The sequence below is a fragment of the Coffea arabica genome, chromosome 2c (genome assembly GCF_036785885.1).
Source record: "Coffea arabica cultivar ET-39 chromosome 2c, Coffea Arabica ET-39 HiFi, whole genome shotgun sequence".
NCBI classification, from domain to species: Eukaryota; Viridiplantae; Streptophyta; class Magnoliopsida; order Gentianales; family Rubiaceae; genus Coffea; species Coffea arabica.
The window spans coordinates 11,620,178-11,636,007 of record NC_092312.1 but is presented as its reverse complement, the minus strand read 5'-3'; the positions used below and the strand labels follow the sequence as shown (position 1 = coordinate 11,636,007).

Here is a 15,830-nt window from a genome sequence, read left to right as displayed (position 1 = left end):
AAGGTTCGTATAATGCGATGTCAAATTTTATCATTTTAGAAATTAGACGAATTTACGTCAAAGGATTGCATTCATACTTTTAGTGCACATTGTGAAAGATTAATGTATCTACCTACGCATGATAGGAAATGTCGAGAATGTAATTAACATTAGGATTTTTTTTTTTTAAGGAAAGTGGTTTATTAATAGTTAATGAATCTAATGATAAGAAATTGCATTGGTGGTTTTCAATTTTTGTATTAATATCATTGTAGAATATTGGGATGCATTCACATGTGATCTCGTCATCATTTGAAGTTGTAAAAAAATGAGTTGAATTCACTTTTTGTACGATCGCAAAATGAGGGTTTAATGTATTGTGTTTGGATTGCATTTTTCGTAAAAAATGACTGTAGCGATTTGATATATATGAGGAAAAAATGTGATAGAAAAATGTGATCACGGAAAACGACAATATTTTCCGACAAAAACAAGCAATCCAAACAAGGGCATTTAGCTACGTGTGTTCACTAACAAAATTCATGTGGTGGTCCATTAATTCTATAATCTATGAGACGCAATAATTAATAACCGAGAATTTTACTCAATTTGATATGATGGGCCTGACATTTGTTAAAATTACGATGGTCAATTTTGATTATTCTAATCAAAACATGATGAGTAGAACTTTTCAAAAGTTTTAGGACTTGTTTGAACCATCCATGTTTCATTCTTTTTGAAAAGTTCAGACCCAAAATCCAATCAGGATACGCCATCCCTTTTTTGCAAACGAAGGAAAAATGAATCAGCTCTTCAAGAAAAAGGAAAAAGAGTAAATAGCACTTTTTACGATATGATATGATGTATGTGAGAAAAAAGGTGGTTAGAATTATAAAAAGATGGATTGGAAAATATATTTATGATACAAGCGAAATATTACAAATGTTGATATGGTCAATTTATTAATTGAAAGATTTTTACTTTTTAGAGCAGATTAATTACTATTTATCAAAAAAACCCAATATAATTCAAAGTAATTGTGGTTAAAGGGAAAAAAATGGTTACAAACTCAATTGTGAAACGTATTAATGCTATTAAAATTTTTTAGAACAAGATCTTGTTTTAAAGTAGGATTTAATCACTTGCAGAGTTTAGAATGTCTATAAATATAGCATTTATTTTCACCAACGAAACTCTAACCTAATCTGATAGTACGATAATATCTCTCCATATAGAGCGTGAGCAAAACAATTTGATGTTAAAAAAGATGTCAACTTTTAAATTTATTATTGTGCTATTATGGAAAAGGATAAAATGGTTTTATGGGCCCATACTCTTAAAGAAAGATGTCGTCATCTTTTGAATTATTGTTTGTACCATTTGAAGGTCCTTTTTTTTTTACAAAAAAAAAAAAAATTGTTTTGAACTAGGACAAAAGATTAAGATTCAATTGAAAATTCTTACATATTTTACGGGGTTAAGTGTCATTAACCCTTTTTCACTCAAGTGGAGAAATGGACAGAGGAGTGAGTGATCAGAGACCGGGGCGAACGGTTATCAGGAAAATAGTTCGGATCGATTTTAAGCAAAATGCATAGCATGTAATTTTGTACGCATGCAATAATGTAATTTACTTTTAACAACATATAATTATTACATAAAATTTTTTGAACCACATGTATGATGTAAAAAATGATGTACAAAATATAATTTAAAATTTACCTTTTTTTTTTTTTTTTAATTTTTGCAGGAAGCAATCGTTCCTACCCCTCGTCCGTGAGTGATCAATCAACTTGGTGCATTTGCTGGTGACACTGCTAATACTACTGCTGCTCTTATCCACTTTCTCTGTCTTTGAGGATTTCTCTAAGTCTGAGATTGTGTGCTATCTTTTTGTTTTTGTCTGCCACGACATGCACTGCTTTCGGTTGCTAGCTTTCCCTCCACGCAGTCTTGCCCATTACCCTTCACCCCTTTTTCCTCTACTTCTTGCCCTCCTTTTTAAATCTAATTACCCCAAGACTTAATTGCTTTTACTTGATTATTACATAACTTGAGATTAATTACTTAGAATAATTTGAGAAAATGTTCCATGCTCTTTGGTTACAATATTAGTCCATAATCTATGCAAATGATCTTTTAATCAAAAGTTTAGTCCTTGACATCTTTTTCATGCTAAGGAAGGAAGCATGCAGGAATCGTAAAGCATATTTACATGAAAAAAATGAAAATGAATAAATGGTCGAAAAATCACAAAGCCAACTGCAATCCAAATCCAGTTTGGATTGCTATTTTTTGAAATTTTTATAGAAAGATGTACTGTAACGATTCGATATATATAAGGTAAAATGGTGATTGGAAAATGATGTTTTCATGAAAAAAATGTAGAAATTTTTTTGGGAAAAAAAAAGGGCTTTTCAAACAAGGATGCAAGGTATCAAATTTTACCTATATCACGGTCGGATATGACCAACTAATCATTTTTTTTAAGAACTTCAGTACCGGAGTTAGAGAACTGTTACTGTCAGTTGCACGAAACTAATAAAAGTAAGGTAGAACTCATTACCACACTGCTACACAAGTCAATATCTTCTGTCCGGCACTCTTGTTTTTTGGTAGAAATCTCCATCCAATGGGGGCCGGCGGGCCTCCAATGGCTGCTAAGTCGATAATGTTTTGAAGAAGTATCTCGAGGAGTGGGTTCTTTTTCTACCGCATTTTGAAGAAGTATCTCCAATGGCCGTACTTTTCTATGCTAAAGAACACCAATGGTCCTCCAAAAAATGAACAATTTCTGCAACTTGGCTCTCTGCTATGTACATTTCTGCTACAATGTTCTTGCTGCCACCGCAACACAAGGCAGACGGACTCTGTCTCCGGTGCGGTGCAGCTGAGCATTTATTATAACTCAAGGCTGTGCTTGCTCTATTACTGTATTCATTCAAGAAAATCTTCGTGATGTGTAGAAAAGTGTAATTATGGGATCAAGCGACAAACTTTAATTAGTTGATAATAACTTTGATATCTGGAACATATAATTTGAGAATCTTAAAATCAAATCTAGTTCCTGCAAGTTTAAAACTTTTTTAAGACCAATTCTTAGTTCATTAACGTTTTAAAGTTTCTCTTAAACTTTTTTTTTTAAAAAAAAAAAGGAAAGAAAGAAAAGAAAAGAAAACAAAAAAGTTGTATGGTAGATTCATTTACGTACTAACATTTTCTCATCTGTTAGGTTTACCATTGTAAGTAGTAATATTTTAGTTTTAGTCCACAAAGGCAAGCCTGACTCACGTACGTCGTGGCACTTTCACCTTTGTCAAATACGCGAATGATTAAAACCAGCCAACTCCTCAATGCAAGAACTTCATCCTGCTACAATTTGTTTTCTTCCCGATTCAGCTCGAATGGAAAGTCAAATTAATGCTATTAGGGGGCCCAATGATAGATCTAGATAAGATTAACATGTATACTTACTCATAATTCTGCAATTTCAAGTCAAAAAAAAAATAGAGTGACAGTACTAGTTTTCTGAGTCTAATTAACTCCTTTTTTTTTATTTATTTAAGGCAGTGCTTATCTTAACTGAAAAAGTATATAAAATTCTTCACAGTGAGAAAACAGTGCATGAATTGAAAGGTGGAACGTCAATATCACCATTCATTACAATTACAATCAATGTAAGCGAATTATTGTCAGCGGATACTGCTGCAGTCGTTGTGTTAACACAAAAAAATTGGCTTGATGGACAGCTATACAGCAATGTTTTGGTAGATACACATGACTGAGGGTCTGGTACAATGGCAAATGCTGAAAAGTCACTAATACCACTTTGATAGTTAGTTCTGTCTATCTCAAATTGTAATCTACTTTTCAATTGAAGAATGTAGTTATATTTTAATCTAAATTTATTTTTCTAATAAAATTAACTACTTTTTCTTAAACTGTGTAAAAAAAGAAACATGACCATCAAGGTGAGACGGAAGGAGTATTACTTTGAATAATCTTATAGTAAGTAGTATCTAATGCTTTAAAATAAAATAAAAAAAAATCTAGAGAAAATTCTTGAGGGTTTTCGAAACTAGCTAAAAGGCGCATAGGGCGAGAACGGCAGTTGTTAACACAATACAGTTATTTCCGAACAATATAATACTATTTGAACAAGTTGTAATATTCACTCAGCGTTCACGTACAGTTTACACGTAATAATTTACGAGATTATAGAAGTAATTAACAATGGATTACAATCGAGATGTTATGTCATACTGTTTAGTCACAGCTGCATTGATAACTTTTCATGTCCCATACCAAGTGAGAAGTGCACTAAAAGGTTGCTTATAGTGGTTTACCCCCAGACAAATAGGTGTCCATGGAAAAAATTGGAGGAGGTTTTATGGTAGAGAGGGGGTAAAATAAAAAGGAAGGAGCGAGAAATTTGTGAATGCATTGATTTATGGGGGAGACTAGGAATAAAGAAGGGAAAAAAAAGAGAGAGCTTGGTGGGTCAGATGAAGGAAGGAATGAAGCGAGAATTAGATCCGCGAGAGAAAGGGGGAGAGAGGCCGGACAGGTCACTAACCAGAAGAAGGCTTGGCAAGAATTGAAGCTGTGTCACGGGAGATGCATTATGCATTGGTGGTGAATGGTGATGTCCAGCTCAGTTGACAGAGAATTTCCAATAATAATAATATCTCTCATCTACTTCCCACCAGTACAAACTTTGATCCGTCCACTTCCCGATTTAGGAATAGGATAACGACGCCAATTCAACCGGGCAGTTTTCTAATGCATTGCCGATAGGCGTCTCGAAGGTCCGTGTCTAGATAGTGACCCAACCCGGATCCGCTAATTATTTTATTTCTTAGGTACAAATAAAAATATTCCGTTTATCCGGACCCCAATTCGGATCCATCCTTCCTAATTAAAAAGCAGGTCAAATATGGAATATTGCATTCCGATTCATATTGGACACGGACTCGTTTAAATAAAATAATAATTATAAAAAATATATAATTATTAATATAATAATACTTATAATAATAATAATATCTACTGACTATTATACAAACAATAATACAATAATATTCATTATTATAATAATATATATACTGACTAATATAATAATACTTGTTATACAATAAACTAATAATTATAAAAAAATATATTTATTTATTTATTATAAAATTCGACTCGGCCCACATCCGGACTTTTCGAGCTCGAATTTGGGAAAATCAAGTGTAAGACTCATTGGATATATGAGCCAAATCCAAAGCATGTATACTAAAATGGATCTGAATCCAGAATGTTTAATTTTGACCCGTACCCGATCCGTTGACAGGTTTAAATGCAAATCACTCCGACTTTGACATTATTATTGTCTCTTGAATTATCAATCATATCCGTTTACCAAAACCATACTGATGCTCTTGAAGGAGAAGGCTCTCTTGTTTGAGGTTCTGAGCTCTAAAACTCAGAAGAGGCCAAACTCCAAAGGGCGCTTAGCTTAGAAATACAAAATTAAGTCTTCACGTAATCCATTAGAGTATGATGTGCGTCATTTGTGGATGTCTCATGCAAAGTCAGGATAATCAAAAAACTTGGTGTAGCTCTCTTGAGTAGTTTTTTATACAAGAGCCGCTGTGGGACGTGGGTAAGTTGGTTGAGTATTTCTCCCGTATAAGAATGAACTTCAGTAATAATAGATTGCTATTTTATATGATTTTTATATTTAGAAAAAGTACTGGAATTGGTGAGAAAATGTGTATTCCTATGTGAGATAAAAAGGTTATTGAGAAATATACTCCCGAAAATGCAAAGATTTTTTTGATAGAGAATTGCAATCCAAACACCACCTTCGATTACAGTTGTACTGTAATTTTGTAATTAACCCTTTTTTGAATCTTGACAAGTAAAATCATGAGGCCTGGTTAATAACACTTACTAATTTATTATCAAGTCCTTATTCCCAGCAGTACCCAAAAGGTGCTCATGAATCAAGGCCTCAGCTTTGCCGACAAATTGCAGAATATAAATGTAAAGTGGCCCTGAAAAATCCTTATATTATTGTTTCCCCCTTTTTGATGGCCGGTCATGCTCATACCAGTGTCATGCATTTATTCTTAGCAACTCACCCCCGTTGACCGACTTACGTACTCGATAAATCTCACCTTGTGCAATAACCTGCCGATCACACACGGAGAGATAAAACGCATTAGACAAATTTTGTGTGACGGATAGATGTTTCAAGAAATGTTCGAATCTGAATTAATAGGAAGATATGACATCAATTTTACTATCCCGATCAACTCAAGAGATTGAAATGAACATTCTTGTAATTGGGAACACGGTGAGCCAAACAAGTGTTAGAATTACAATTAGAATTAGTCAAGATTGCGACAATACAGAAAGTATTTTCTACTATTGAAGTTTAGGTCGTAAATGCGAAAAATAGAAAACGAAAAACTATTGCAAAATGGCATTGTACGGAAACTAATGCAATCCAGTCCGCTTGCCAACAACCTTAGAGTTAGACCCATCAATGGATTAGGTAAACTAGACATTTCTAATCTTATATGTTTCAGGTCAATTATAGGGTTTTTTTTTTTGACAACGCCAAAAATTAGATGTCTGCTCTAATTCATCAACATTTGATTGATAGTAGTATGATTTTTAGACCTTGCAGCCACGTCCATTACTTTCAAGAAAAAAGTTGAGGTGTGGGAAAATCCGACCCTTCCATTTTTGGTGAGTTGTCTACACCAATCGAGACCTATGCTTCTTGTTGTTGAGGCCTTGCCGATATTGGATGCTACTTGACAATTGCCAATTATGGACCGGGAGTGTTTGGATACCAAAATTATTTTAAATAATATTTCGCTTGCATCACAAACACATTTCCCAACCTACTTTTTTATATTCACAATCACCTTTTTATCTCACATGCATCATATCACAAAAAGTGTTACAGTAATTATTTCAAATAATACACTATCCAAACAAACCCACGGGTGTTTTTTTTTTTTTTGGGTTGCAGAAGTACATCTTTTTAGAACTGTCATCTGATTTTAAAGGAATTACTTATGTTCTGACCGGATATGAAAGACAAATAAAACATCATATTTTTTTTATAATTTGCGCTAATGACAAAAGTTACATCATTAAACATACAAAGATATCAAAGAATAGATGCAAAGAAGAATAGGTAGAAATTAGTCTAGGCATTGTCAAACTAAATATTTTCTTCAAAAATCTTGATTGCAAGTTTCTTTTTGTCTTTTTCTCTATATTTACTAACTCACCATCATATCTTGGTAACCAACCATTTGTAACTTGACAATCTAAAGCATACTTTTCTAGCAATTGGTACAATTAAGTCTCAACAAAATCCTCACGCAATCTTCTCTGAACCACAAATTTTATCGGACGTTGATAAGAGTTGATCCAGGCCCGAAATCCCTTTTGCACTTGCAGATTGTAATCCACAACAGCATTGAATGGGCCTCTTTTTTGTATCCTTAGATAAAAATGAATTGAATTGAGCCGAAGTTTCACAGAGGCTTATGAAATAGGAATTTGCGGAACCACTTTTTTCTATCCATTTGGCCCTGACATGTGCCCAGGTTTTGATCCATCAAATTGCCAGCCCCACATCCGAAAGAAGAAAGGCAAAATTAAAAAAAAGAAAAAAAAAGGTTGAAAGATCAACAGAAATAATCAAATGGCTGGATTAAACCTGGAAAGGCTGACGAGATGCTTCAATCTGCTCATGTAATACGAGAGCCTCTTCATAGTTCATACTCGAATCGTATGTAATCAGTTTGCCCCAAAATGAATATCTTAATCGCGAGAAGACTTGTTCTCCAATTGGATCCTCAATTCTCAACTCGAAATTTCATTTTTCATCCTTCACCACTTGGCCAGAAAAATCTGAACTTTATCAATTTATCGCCAAGAAAATGTTCTTTCACCACCAAGATGATTCCATTTTGCTCCAATGCAGCTTCTGCCTCAGTGGATTACTACGGTGGGTGGGACCATCCTCAGCTCGGTGGCAACTTTGGCCACTCAAGTGGGTATGATCAGCTCCGAAGTTTTCTTGGATTTGGTGATAAGAAGTACTATGTTTTTGTATACCTTTTGGGATTTATCTGTGCTTTGGCAATTTCTAGAGTAAAAGTTTCTTCAATAATCGGTTTTCCAGCTTGCGCTATTGTTTTTGCTGTTGGGTTCTCAGTTGGGTTTTCTAATGGGGGTCATATCAGCTTCAGTGGAGCTAAGAAAAGGCCTAAAGATCAGAACTCAAAGGAATCTATTGGAAAAATGAGGGACTTGGTAGATTTGTTAAGTGGGTTTGATGCTAAGTTTGTAAGTTTGAAGAACGGTATTAAGGATTGTATTGATTGCAATCAAGTTAGCTTGAATGATTTAGGAACTTTTCTGAAAAATTTGGAATCAATTAACTTAGATGCTTTGGATGCCAAAAGTGTTGCTGAAGATTGTATCGGCAATATATTAGCGGAGGATCAAGATACGGAGAGAGATTTAAGTCAAAAATCAAGTAGGAAAAAGAAAGAGGTAGGTGATAATGGCTTTAGTTTCGGCCAATTTTTTGTGAATTTGTTTCAGGAGAGGCCCAAAATCCCAAAGCCTATTAAAATGAGAGATTTGAGCAAGAGGGAACTAAAAAATGTGGAGGTAAATCATCGCGAACAAGGCAACATTTTAGCTTCTTCAGTTGAACAAAGAACTTCAAAATCATTATACAATAGAAGTGCTGAAAATGAGAACGAGGGTTTGCGTGGACCAACTTATCAATATCATAATATAAATCGGGGTAAAGCTAATAACTTGGTTAATGGTGCTAGGAGAATGAATGTGGTCGCCGAAAATGAGTATTTGAAATATGCAGAGACGCGTGATGCCGTTAAAGAAGTGCTTAAGAGTAATAAGTATACTTACCAGAAAAGGAGGTTAGACTGTATGAGCAACCAAGAAGTCTCTTGGAAGCAAAGTCATGCTGGGGAAGTTGAAAGATGGTCATCTCATGATCGTTCACTTGAATCTATGGACTTCAGGGTAAGCCTTAAGCATAGGAAAACTAAGACATCATTTGGGCAAGAAGAGAAAATGGATAATCTGGCAGGGAATTTTGAGGATTTTGACAGTGTCAAAAGAGGTGAAAATGAGGATTATGGATCGTTTATCAGAGGCGAGAGTGTGATTTCTGATACTCGACATTCCCAGACTATGGATGAATATACAGTGGCTTCAGAAGATATGGAGTTCAGTACGTGCCTTGCAGAAGCTAATGTTCTTCTAAAAGAAGCTAAAGAATGTTTGGTGCTGCAAGGTGATGATGAAGCTGCAGAGAAATTTTTATGTAAGTCTGCAGAATTGCTGTTGCAAGCTTTAAACATAAGGCCAATGAGCTTATTAGCAGTAGGCCAGCTGGGAAACACATATCTTCTTCATGGAGAGCTAAAATTGAGGCTCAGCCGCCAGTTGAGAGCTCTGCTCACTGGAAATGAAGCATCAGTTGATAAATGGGACACGGCAGAGGATCTAGTTTCCAGGAATTACAAGATTTCATCAATTCTTGCAGATGTTTGTGAAGAGTGTGAAGAACTGCTCATTAATGCTGGAAGAAAATATAGATTAGCCTTGTCAATTGATGGAAATGATGTGAGAGCCATGTACAACTGGGGACTTGCTCTTTTCTTCCGAGCACAATTACTTGCCGATGTTGGACCAGTAAGCAAAAACCCTTGCCAAAGTTGGCTTTTCTAGTTCAAAGTGCTTCAATTACTTCCTTTTTAATCATGCCAGGTGCTTTCACCTGGACAGCAGAATTTTTTTAACTCTCCTACCCCTCCTCACACCCTTCCCACCCCCAACTATCAGCCATAAGATTCAAACCCTGTACCTGACAGCAGGGAAGACTCTAAGCGCCCTCCTTGGCCACTGGGCCAACCCCAGTGGTTACCTGGACAGCAGCTTGTTTAATGATTCACGAAATATCACTATCACTATCACTTATACTGCACTTGACTGCATTATGCAAATTTCAGGGTGCTGCTCGTGATGCAGATGAGGTATTCCTAGCAGCAATTGATAAATTTGATGCTATGATGTCTAAGAGCAATATCCATGCACCAGATGGTATATGATAAACTCCCTGCCATCTTTATATTGTTTGATGGAATGGTGATAAGACCTGTTGGATATAAGATCAAATATTCAATTTATGCTTTTTACATTCCCAGTGATACTGCTATCAAAACATGTAGACCTGAAAATCTATGAATAGGATGACTGGCATCATATATGGTGGACATGCATTAGTGAAAGAAATTTTTGATGCGTTCTGAAGTTCTAATCTTCTTATATATACCGTTTACGGTTTGGAAAATCACAATCTGTAATTCAAGCAGAAGTTGTCAAACTTGTTTCTCAATCAAAATGGATGCATTGCAGCTCTTTTCAGATGGGGGGCTGCATTACAGCAAAGATCTCGTTTGCGGCCAAGAAAAAGCAAAGAGAAGGTGAAGTTGTTGCAGCAAGCTAGAAGGCTTTATGAAGATGCACTGGACTTTGATTCTGAAAATGTCCAAGTACGGGAAGCTCTGTCTTCATGTGTATCAGAGCTGAAATATTGGTATGACTAGTGATTGCTGTAAAACTCTTATGCAATAATAAATTCATCCAGGTACTTTTTCTTGCAAAAGACACTGTTGTTTATTTTGTCAACTGTTAATAAATGAAAATCCTAAATTCTTCTTGTTCTCCGACTTGATAATTAGGCCGAAGCAAAGAGAGGTGAAGCCACATGTGAGTTCGTGCAAAATGCTTCCTTGTTGAAAACTTCAACAGGTCAGGAACGTAGATATGTCTCAATGGTGCATAATTTCTCAATTGAAATAATCTCGACTCTTTGTTTTACATAAAGCATATGCAAGATTTCTTTCACTTGCTCTTGGCTCCCCTCCGAAAATTAATAGTGAAAGCAGAAGAGCTGCTGGTTTCAAACCATTGAGAATTTCTCAGAGACAATTTGATGAGATTATACATATCTTTTATTATACTGAATTGCAAATTCTTTCTTTTCTGGTCCTCTTTTCCACTTTCATTTGCATATTTTTCGCAACACTTTCTGCGAAATTAAACTGACCGAGCTCTGTTGTCATCATGTATATATACAGGAATCTATCAAGAAATGGAAATACGAAGTGGTTTAGGGAAAGTGACTCAAAATTATACGTTGCCCGAGTCCAGAGACGAAAGAAGGGTGTGCAAAAAGGATACGTTTCAGAAGCTGTGCGCTATTTGGACGTGCGCAATCGCATGTACCTTTTTGCTTCGCTTTGTTGATGCCTCTTTTGGTGTAGGAATCCAATAATGCTTTTGGAGAAATTGTAGGCTTCATTTTCTGTTCTAAGGTTTTCTTACATCCTGCAGGCCATCTCTACTTCTCGATAAATAAAGCTATTTGTTCGTTTACCTAAAATAGCTTCTACATAAACTAACCAAAATCTTCTACACCAGAAAAGCCAATAAGATCAGTTGCATTTTGTAAATGCTTTTTACAGCGGCAAAAAGTGGCCTCCGGGGCCTGATTAGTACTCGGATATCTCTTTCTTCTCGGTCTCGGCAAATCACGTAGTCAGGAATTTGCAGTAGAAACTTTTAGACGCAAAATTTTCATTTTTATGTTTCTCCGGAGAGAGAAAGAGTATTGTGAAGTACAGCAATTGTTGTTTGATTCTTCCAGAGTTTGTCATGAGAGGAGCAACTCCCTCAATGAATCTTTTTACCTCAACAAGAAGGAAATACATACATATATATATGTACGCACAAACTCATGCACAAGTCCAACTTCATATTAAAAATTCTGAAAAATTTTCAAGACATTGTAAATCCTCCTTTCAACAAAGTAAATATGGCTTGAACACATTGTCCTGGCTTCTTGTTCGTTACTGCATGACTAACCTCTACGTCCCTACTTAATGCCGCCGGCAATGCTCCGGAAAACTTTAAGCATGCCTTCAAACGTAACAATCCCAACCAAGGTGTGGTCTGCTTCCGCAACCCAGACACAGCTCACACGGTGTGCAAGGGCTTGAATCATTACAGCCACAAGTGAACTCCACGGATAGCAAACAATTGCCTCTGACCTCCTCGCAGGTGAATACCTACCGGATCCGCCATACTTGATTGGTGCAGACTCATCATCAGAAGAACAGCTCGAAGATGCTGATGATGACGACGATGATGAGAGAGAATATTCCTCCAATAGATCCAACATAGCCTCAAGATTTTTTCCTTCCAACCTCGTTCTGACTAGCTGGACCAGTTCCTCCGAAGGACCACAACAATCAATGTATGCCAAGAGATCACCTGCTGAAAGGGTTGTAATTGCCGCAGCAACAGTTTCATCACAGAATGCAAGAGTGGAGGGTGATATTTCGCCTATCAATCTGTTATTTTCATCGATGACAGCAACAGAAGTCTGCTCCACGAGCGAGCGAGAAATTAAGGCCAATGCAGAAGAGGCAGGTTCATCATAGTGAACAGTCATTATGTCATGATCAATCATGTTTAGTGATTCAATTGTGAAAGTTGGGATTGGGGAGAAAACTCCGATGGAGTTGAGAATGAAGCGGACTACATCTTCCTGTGTTATCCAGCAGTATTCACGGCCATTGTGGAGTGTGCTGCTGAAAGGAGCTGGTTTACCCAGGAACTTCTTTCTTGAATTCCTGGTTGCATAGCTTTCAATCGGTATAACCAGGTTCTGTGTACCATCAAGTATGTAATCCAATGCTTGCAACAAGCTGTAAGTCAAGGAATCAATCAGTAAAATTACCAGCCAAAATCGACAGATTTATGGAAAATGGATTTGTTCAAATACTAATCCAGAAGCATAGGATCAGGTAGTTGCAAGTCAAAATCGTCAGAAAAGACAATATGAAGTATCATTAAAGAAAGAAAGTTCACACAAAATGAAACTTCAGTTGCCTTTCTTTCTTAACCACTGTCAACAACTAACCAAAATGGACTCGTTCATGAAGAATCATAGTATTCAAATACTAGTCCAGAAGTTGAATCATCCAGAATAAATTAAAGGAATTGTAACAGAATCATGCAGTTGCAGAACAGAATTTCGAGATAAAGACAGCGTCAAACATCATTAGGAAAGTGTACCGAATTATAAAGAATTTTTTTCAAAAGCCAAATAAAAAACTTTAACTTACGCATTTTTTTGTTTTTTAAAACTAAAACCCAAAATTTGATTTGTCCTGGTGTAAAAAGAAGACGGCAAAGGAGACTAAGACAACATGCGTCTCCGTTTACTTGACTTACATAAATAAAGTTGCCTTTTTTCTGATGAAGCGGACCTTTATTGTCACTTCATGCTACAACTTTCCCCTAAATTCAGAGCACCCTTTTCACTGTACATTTTTCTTATCCTTGTCTTATTGTCTTTTTTCCACAAACTAGATAGATTCTCCTACAACAGGTAAAATTCCAAACCGAAGGAATTGCCAAATCAAACAAAATAATGATGAGCAACGACCCCATTCAAATACTGTTACCTAACTTCTTTGAATTTTATCTTTCATCTACATAAATTTCCTTGCATCACATGATTTGTTTTAACCCCGTCAAATTTCCCAAAAGCATGTAATGAATATCTCTAACATTTCAAAGAACAAAAAAATCAACATGAAAATTTAACTCACAGCTCATACCAGCAAACATAGCATACAACAAAATTTCCATCGCAACCACAGAAGAAAGCATACGGAGGAAAAGAACAGCAATAAGAAATTAAAAAAAAAAATCTCAGATTCAGAGAAAAGAGGGGGGGGGGGTGGATAACATGTATTAGATTTCTTTCTCCCTTAATTGTTGAAAACAAATCTTAACAAAAATTTCCCACCAATATTTTTCATGAAAAAACAAAACCCAGATGACAAAATTTGAAAAAAAAAAAACATTGGTAAACCTTGAATTTGGCTCCAAATGCCTGACTGACAGAGGAGGGGCTTTGAGCAAAATCTGAGAGATAGAAGCCTCTAAAGCCTTGAAAGGATCTGCCAAGTTTTCTTCTTTACAAAGAAAACAAATGACATCCACCATGCAAATCTTCCCCACACACTTGCAAGCTGGAGAATCCACAATAACAGCGTTATTATTGTCAAAAGATTTGATCTTGGAAGAAGAATGGTGGTCGGAGCAGCAGGACCAGACGCTCACATGGCTCTCCCCCGATTTCTTCAACGCCGACAATGCCTCTGCAACAGTAGCGCCGATGGGGACCCACTTGAGAGGAGGTTTTCCTAGGCAAAGGTCTGATACCTCTCGATTGTTCAAGAAATTAACTGCCATACAAGAAAGGAAATTTTCAAAGAGAGAAATGAAATTAAGGAAAACAGAAGAGGGTGCCTAGAACTGGAAAAGGAGAATTCTGGAAGAATATATATTTTAGAATAAATATTTATGATGGATGGAGGGATGGATATGGAGGCCGAAACGGAGAGGTGGTCAGGGACAAATTTAAGTGGTGATGGATACTGCTCTGGCCTCGACCAAGGTGAAACGTATTGGAGACAGCTATTTATATAACCACACGCCCCCCCCCCCCCCTCCACCCCCAACACCCCAAAAAAAAAAAGGGAAAAAAAAAAAAAAAAAAAAAACAGAGCCCTTTCTACCGGTATGGTGTATAATTCTATTTAAAAACCAAAAAAGTCAATAGCATAAAAAAAAAATTTTTTTTAGGAAAACACCAGATTTATTCAGATGTCTATTTTTACCAAAAACAAAAAATCCAGCTGTCTATGACTCCCCCAAATAAATCTTTTTCTTTTGCGACCTACAAAGTTAGAAATACTAAGGATTTTTTTTTTATTTTGATTTTGTGTCCGTTTTCATTTATTGGTTGGAGGATGGTACTTTACTACTTTCAAGTTTCAACAGTGGCGTGCGTATCCGTTTTGAGATTTTTCTTTTCTTTGTCCTGAGCGTAGTAATTGTCATCAATTCATCATCACAAAAGTTTCTTATGCTATAGTAGTAAATAGTAGTGATAAATTTTTTTTCTTTTTGTTAACTTTATACCAAACCATTAATATTCGTCTTCTAAACTTTTTTTTGTACAAAAAAAGTGCCCTACTAATAGCTATCGTTTTCTTTTCTTTCTTTTCCAAAGTCCATTTTGTGCATTATTTTCCATTTCTAGAATTGGTTGTATGAAATCCTCCAAAAGGACCAAAACAACTACACTACTAATAGTTGTTAAAGATGGAGACGCTTGCTTGTATCCTGTGATTCTAGTCAAGAGCATTGATCAACAGATGCAAATGTAACTGACATACAACAAGGTTACAATTAGCATATATAAACATGTTAGGTTAATTTTTTTAAGCATGTTTCTTATCTCGTGTGTAAGTAACTAATTTCCTAATTGGTTTTAGTTACTTGAAATAGTAGTTAAGAAATTTCTTATTTTGTTTAGGATTTAAAATTATTTCCTATTCTATGCAAGTCTAGAAATTAGAATTGGTTTCCTACTGTTATTTGGTTTTTTGACCAGATAATGTTCTCTATAAATAGGTGAGGTGGGTTGTCATGCTACATAAGGGACACACAAGAGACGACATGAGTGGTGAGAGAGGATTTTAATTTTTGAGAGATGAGAGATGGTATATAAGGGTTGGGTTTGGGTTTAAATTGTATTTTTATATAGGATTTTTCTCTCATAATAAAGAACAGCTTTTTCACCGTTAATTAAATATTGTGTGTCGTTTATCTTTCATACCTGTGACTTGTTTATCATTAAATTATTTTATACT

The 15,830-nt window shown here is 35.7% G+C and overlaps 2 protein-coding genes across 3 annotated transcripts; one reads left to right on the top strand and one right to left on the bottom strand.

Annotated features, from left to right (window-relative positions):
• Positions 1-7,417: 7,417 nt before the first annotated feature.
• LOC113725998 (uncharacterized) lies at positions 7,418-11,479 on the top strand. Of its 2 annotated transcripts, none has more exons than XM_072074362.1 (5): positions 7,418-9,726; positions 10,044-10,134; positions 10,450-10,630; positions 10,776-10,845; positions 11,175-11,479. In XM_072074362.1, exons 1-4 carry the CDS (start codon positions 7,804-7,806, stop codon positions 10,831-10,833), a joined length of 2,253 nt encoding a protein of 750 aa, XP_071930463.1. In that variant the 5' UTR covers positions 7,418-7,803; the 3' UTR covers positions 10,834-10,845; positions 11,175-11,479. The 2 variants fall into 2 exon arrangements, 1 of the variants encoding a protein (XP_071930463.1); XR_011838983.1 differs by having other exon boundaries at positions 7,426-9,726; positions 10,450-10,681.
• A 355-nt stretch (positions 11,480-11,834) lies between these two features.
• On the bottom strand, positions 11,835-14,591 carry LOC113725999 (CBS domain-containing protein CBSX5). Its single transcript, XM_027249452.2, has 2 exons — positions 13,982-14,591; positions 11,835-12,806 (listed from the first exon to the last, which is right to left on the bottom strand). The coding sequence occupies exons 1-2, from the start codon at positions 14,362-14,364 to the stop codon at positions 11,972-11,974; spliced, it is 1,218 nt and encodes a 405-aa protein (XP_027105253.1). The 5' UTR covers positions 14,365-14,591; the 3' UTR covers positions 11,835-11,971.
• Between the last annotated feature and the right edge of the window lie 1,239 nt (positions 14,592-15,830).

Bases quoted from the DNA above. Each gene is read 5' to 3' on its own strand.
- LOC113725998 (XM_072074362.1), top strand. From the start codon at position 7,804: ATGAATATCTTAATCGCGAGAAGACTTGTTCTCCAATTGGATCCTCAA. The intron at 10,135-10,449 runs GTATATGATAAA...GATGCATTGCAG, and splicing joins CAATATCCATGCACCAGATG to CTCTTTTCAGATGGGGGGCT. The intron at 10,631-10,775 runs GTATGACTAGTG...CTTGATAATTAG, and splicing joins GTATCAGAGCTGAAATATTG to GCCGAAGCAAAGAGAGGTGA.
- LOC113725999 (XM_027249452.2), bottom strand. From the start codon at position 14,364: ATGGCAGTTAATTTCTTGAACAATCGAGAGGTATCAGACCTTTGCCTA. The intron at 12,807-13,981 runs GTTTACCAATGT...CTTGACTTACAG, and splicing joins CATTTGGAGCCAAATTCAAG to CTTGTTGCAAGCATTGGATT.